The following is a 5,484-nucleotide window of genomic DNA, read 5'->3' as shown; positions in this document are numbered from 1 at the left end:
AAAACAAGTGTTGGTGAGGATGTGAAGAAAAGTGAACCCTTGTGCACTGTTGATGGTATTGCAAATTGGTACTGCCTCTACGGAAAACAGTTTGGAGTTTCCTGAAAGAGTTAAAAATAGAACTATCATATGATCCAGCAATTGCACTTTTGGGTATTTATTAGAAGAAAACCAAACACTAATTCGAAAAGATATATGCACCCCTGTGTTCACTGCAGTGTGATTTACGGTAGCCAAGATATGGAAGCAACCTATGTGCCCATCAATAGACAATTGGAGAAAAAGGTCGTGGTGTATATATACAATGGAACATTACCCAGCCCTAAAAAATGAAATCTTACCATTCGCCATGGCATGGATGGACATAGACAGTATTATGCTGTGTGAAATAAGTCAGACAGAGAAGGGCAAATACTATATAATTTTACCGATAGGTGGAATCTAAAGAGGATGCCAAATAAACAAATCAGAAACAGGTTTATAAATATAGATATAGATATAGAGAACAAACTGATGATTGCCAGGTGGGAGGGAGTGTGGGGGACTGGTTGAAAAAGGTGACGGAATTAAGAAGTACAAATTGGTAGTTACAAAATAGTCACAGGGATGTGGAGTACAGTATGGGGAATGTAGGCAATAATATTGCAATTACATATGGTGCCAGATGGATGCTGGACTGGTTGGGAGGATCACTTTGTGGATTTTATAGGTGTCTGGCCACTGAGCTGTACGCCTGAAACTAACATGGAATTGTGTTTAAAGCTAACTCTAATCGAAGAATAAAAATAAAAATAAAATGAAAACAGAAATAAAAAATAAAAAATATATAAAAAATGGGAAGGAAGCACTCTCTAAGTTATATTTTCTTTTTATATAAAGATGGATTTAAATGCACCTAAGGAAGGAAAGGTGATCTTTAGTCAAATGTGAATAAGAATGCCTTACACATGACGGTTGAAGATGGTGCAAGTTTTAGAAATAGATCTAATCATATAGGCCAAAGGGAACAATACAGGATAACAGATGTAAAAACAAGTTAGAAATATGTATGAAAGTTGACTTATTAGCACTAAGTATACAGAATAACATTCTTGGCATTTGTTCTCATATTTGAAATCAGCATTCATAGTTACACTGTCATTTCAGTTTATTTCACACAGCTGTATTTAAAAACTACTTCCATATTTTGAAAACATTCACAATATCTGAGTCTGAGTCTTTAACCTCTGCAATCATGGACATTTCTTTAGTCCTAGGACAATTGCACCTTTTGTGGTTTCCTTCACAAAGAAACCTTTCAGAGCCCCCTTTATGTCTTTATTCCTCAGACTGTAGATGAAGGGGTTCAGCATGGGTGTGACCACGGTGTACATCACAGAGGTTGTGGCACTTGGATGTGAGCTGTGGGTAGCAGCAGAGCTGAGGTACACTCCTAGGCTTGTACAGTAAAATAAGGATACAACTGAGAGGTGAGACGCACAAGTAGAAAATGCTTTATACTTCCCCTGAGCTGATGCCATTCCATGTATGGAGGAAAGTATCTTGGTGTAAGAGTAAAGGATCCCTTTCGCTGGGATCCTTTACTCTTACACCAAGCAGTCCAGCTGAAAAATACATCACCATATTACTAAGAAAGGTGTTAGAACAGGCGAGTTGTATCACCTGATTGAGTTCACAGAAAAATTGTGGGATTTCCAAGTCTGTACAGAAGGACAGTCGCAATGCCATTAAGCTTTGTAACAAGGAAGTTAAGGCACTCATGATCCAGGACACCAGAATCAGCAGTTCACAGAGCTGGGGGTTCATGATGACGGTATAGTGCAGGGGGTGACAGATGGCCACAAACCGGTCATAGGCCATCATGGTTAAGATAAAGTTATCCAATCCTACAAAGAGTACATAAAAATACATCTGGGTGATGCAGCCTTCATAGGTTATGACTTTGCTCTGCGTCTGGATGTTCACCAGCATCTTTGGGATGGTGGTGGAGATAAAACAAATGTCGACCAAGGACAAGTTGGAGAGAAAGAAGTACATGGGCGTGTGGAGGTGGGAGTCAGAACTGATGGCCAGAATGATGAGTAGGTTTCCAAACACGGTGATTAGGTACATGGAGAGGAAGAACCCAAATACGAGGGGCTGCAGTTCTGGTTCCTCTGAAAGTCCCAGAAGAAGAAATTCTGTAATCCATGTAACATTTTCCGGTTCCATGTGGTGGAGGTGACTTCCAGGAAAGAAGGAAATAACATGACTAATTCACACAAAGTTACATTACTCACATAATTTGCTACAATTTATATTTGCAGTCAAAAATTAATTTTACTATATTGTATATGAATCTGGTCCCCTTTGGGGGATCCCCATGCCACCTGTAATATGGAAATTTTGTTTCAATCAACTTTTTCCCTAAAGTGTCATGTGTTTTACAGTTTTAATGAGAAATTCTTCATGTATTTCAGGAACATAAATTGAGTGTTTATCATGTTTTAGGCATTGTCTAGGCTGTGAGTATATGGTGCTTAAAAACAAATGTCTCTACAAGTCAATGATGGAGAAAAAATATAGAAGCGAATAATAAAAATGGATAATATGTCAGATGGTGACAGGTGGAGTGGAGAAAAGGAAAGCAGGTCTAAAGGAAAAACTGACTAGGGCATTTTATTTTTCATGAGTATTTAAGCAAAATTTACAAACAAGGCCTTTTTGACATTGAAATAGATACCTCAAGTAAGAGAGGGAGGGTGATGCAAGTTTATTTGGGGAAGTGCATGTCTGGCCGAAGGAATAGCCAGTGCAAAATCCCTGAGGAAGGAGCTTGTTTCAATGTTTAGCCCAAAAAAGGAAGCCAGTGTTAGAGGTAAATGAGCATGAGGATGAGGATGAGAAAAGTTGTCAGACAAGTTGAGGAGTGAACTGGCCTCTCTGCTACTGCTGAAACCTCAGGCACAGAGACTTCCTCGTCCACACTACGTCTTGCATTTTATTTCTCTTGTTGCAAAGGAGTCCCATGCATGGAAAGAGAGCCCTCCTTAGTACCTTCTCTTGATTGAGTTCCGGCCCCTGTACTGCAAGAGTCACCTGGACTATATGATCCCTAATTCCTCTGTTCTGAGAACCACTCACATCCACAAGTAACACACACCCACACACAGACACACAGACACACAGACCCACATACACACACACACACACACACACACACACACACACACACAACCATGACTGTGTTATTTCCATGTCTGTCTCAGTTCCAGCCATACCAATTCAGGTAGGAGTGGCTATAATCTAAGGTGGCAAGATCAGTGAAGGTTCCCTGTATACTACAAAAGTGGTTCCTAGAAATTCCAAGTCTTAAGCCTGCCATGGACACGTAAACTTGGGCTCCATGTTGGGATGGCCATTTTCTGCTGTGTATTTAAACAGATATTAAAAAATCTGTTCATATCTTGACTATTGTAAGTAATGCTGCAATAAACATAGGGGCACATATATCTTTTCAAATTAGTGTTTTGGTTTTCTTTGGATAAATATCCAGAAGTGGGATCGTTGGATAGCCATCAATAAATGAATGGACATAAATGTGGCTATATACATAAATAATGGAGTATTACTCAGGAATAAAAAAGAATGAAATCTAGCTATTTGCAACAACATGGATGAACCTAGAGGGAATTATGCTAAGCAAAATAAGTAGAGCAGAGAGTGACAAATACCATATGTTTTCACTTACATGTAGAATTTAAAAAACCAAAACAAAACAAATGAACAAACAAAACAAGAGAAAAACAAACTCATAGATACACAAAGCAAGCAGATGGTTGCCAGCGGGGAGGAGGTGGGGATGAGTAAATAAGTTGAAGGGGAATGTGAGGTACAAATTTTCAGTTATAAAATAAGTAAGCCATAGATATGTAGTGTACGGCACAGGGAATAAAGTCAATAATATCTTAATAACTTTGCACAGTGACAGATTATTATTAAACTTGTCATGGTAATCATGTTGTAAGGTATAAAAATATGAAATCACTAGGTTTTACACCTGAAACTAATATAATATATGGTAACTGTACTTTTATAAAAATTAAAATAATAGTTGTAATTGCATAAAAATCAGAGAGAGAGAGAGAGACAGAGAGACAGAGAGAGACAGAGAGACAGAGAGACAGAGAGACAGAGAGAGACAGAGAGAGACAGAGAAATGAAATGGATGAGGAGGGAAAAATGTCTACCAAGCTCAGGTGGTCATTGAGAGACCGTGAGGAAGAAAAATCTTCCTTGGTTCTGGCAGCACTTGAATCCTGATTACATTCCCTTGACACCCAGAAAAAATAAGAGAACAAAAACAAACTTGTCCTAAAGACAAAAGAGGTGATATCTTTATGGTGTCTAACACCTTACAGATTGTACGTATACCCATAATAATGAGAAAGGGGATAAACCAACACTTCACAAAAGGAAAAATATGGAAAAAGAACAAAAGTTGGACATTTTCTGTATCAAGCAGTAGAAGTCCTATTTTTCCTGTGCCGATTCCATAATTACTTGACCAATTCATTTTCATGAATGAAAATTGGATTTTAAGGTCCAATTGAGGATGAACGGGTTAGCCCCTTTCTCCTTTTCTTATGTGGCATCTTTTCTATGTCATTTTTGGGCTTTGGGTTTTGATCACTTTTTTGACAAACCCAGTGGGCGCATTCTAATCCTGGTTCTGGACCTCATCAACATGCAAGGACCTCCCTAGATCACTCTTTGTAAATCTTGCTTAAACTGTGACAATTCTTTCTTCTTATAACGAATAGCTTTCTTCAGATGATTCTGCCTGAGGACATTGTGTCATCCACTCACTGATTTCATTGTTCTCTGTCCTCACCGTTACACTGCATGATCCAAAAGAGCAAGGGCTTTACCTGCTTTGTTCACTTTTGGACTTTTCACAAAGGTGAGCAAATATTTGTTTCTTATATAGAACAAATCTAAGAATATGAAAGTGATAACATGGAAAGGATGAAGGGTAATGAAACCGGGTTAACAAAAGTAGTTTCAAAACATCTGTAGTAAGCAAAATTGAAGGGAGAATCAAACACTAATTGAAACAAGACATAAAATGGTGATAATTTAATGATATCTACATGGATTAGTGATGAAATTGTAAATACTTAGACATAAAAGAATTTAATTGTAATGCTCATAGAATGTTCTGGCACATAGCAGATGCTTAGTTATTATTCATTTAAGGAATCTGGAATTAGGTCTAAATGTATATGAACATACACCATATGGCAAGTTTGTATTTCACTTTAATACTTAGTATTACACTTTAAACTTATTAAATAATACCCAGCATGAGAGAAGTTACTGTAACATAGGTCTCACAAACAGCTTGTTGCTGATATCTTCCTCCATTGATCGGGACCTTTTCAATGAATACAAAACATGCTCAAATACATTTTATCGTAGAAATTTGATACACATGCTCTCACT

General features: G+C 37.8%; 1 protein-coding gene across 1 annotated transcript; it reads right to left on the bottom strand.

Annotated features, from left to right (window-relative positions):
* Nucleotides 1–1,232: 1,232 nt before the first annotated feature.
* On the bottom strand, nt 1,233–2,211 carry LOC111732680 (olfactory receptor-like protein OLF4). The gene is made up of 2 exons (XM_023524596.1): nt 1,616–2,211; nt 1,233–1,578 (listed from the first exon to the last, which is right to left on the bottom strand). Exons 1-2 carry the CDS (start codon nt 2,209–2,211, stop codon nt 1,233–1,235), a joined length of 942 nt encoding a protein of 313 aa, XP_023380364.1.
* Nucleotides 2,212–5,484: the final 3,273 nt, after the last annotated feature.

The sequence above is a fragment of the Pteropus vampyrus genome, unplaced genomic scaffold (assembly GCF_000151845.1).
Source record: "Pteropus vampyrus isolate Shadow unplaced genomic scaffold, Pvam_2.0 Scaffold482, whole genome shotgun sequence".
Classification (NCBI taxonomy): domain Eukaryota; kingdom Metazoa; phylum Chordata; class Mammalia; order Chiroptera; family Pteropodidae; genus Pteropus; species Pteropus vampyrus.
This window is presented reverse-complemented; position numbering and strand designations above follow the sequence as displayed.

Excerpts from the sequence above, each read along its gene's own strand:
- LOC111732680 (XM_023524596.1), bottom strand. The coding sequence starts at position 2,211 with ATGGAACCGGAAAATGTTACATGGATTACAGAATTTCTTCTTCTGGGA. Across the intron at positions 1,579-1,615 it reads TTTCTTAGTAATATGGTGAT|GATCCCAGCGAAAGGGATCC; the intron begins GTATTTTTCAGC and ends GTAAGAGTAAAG.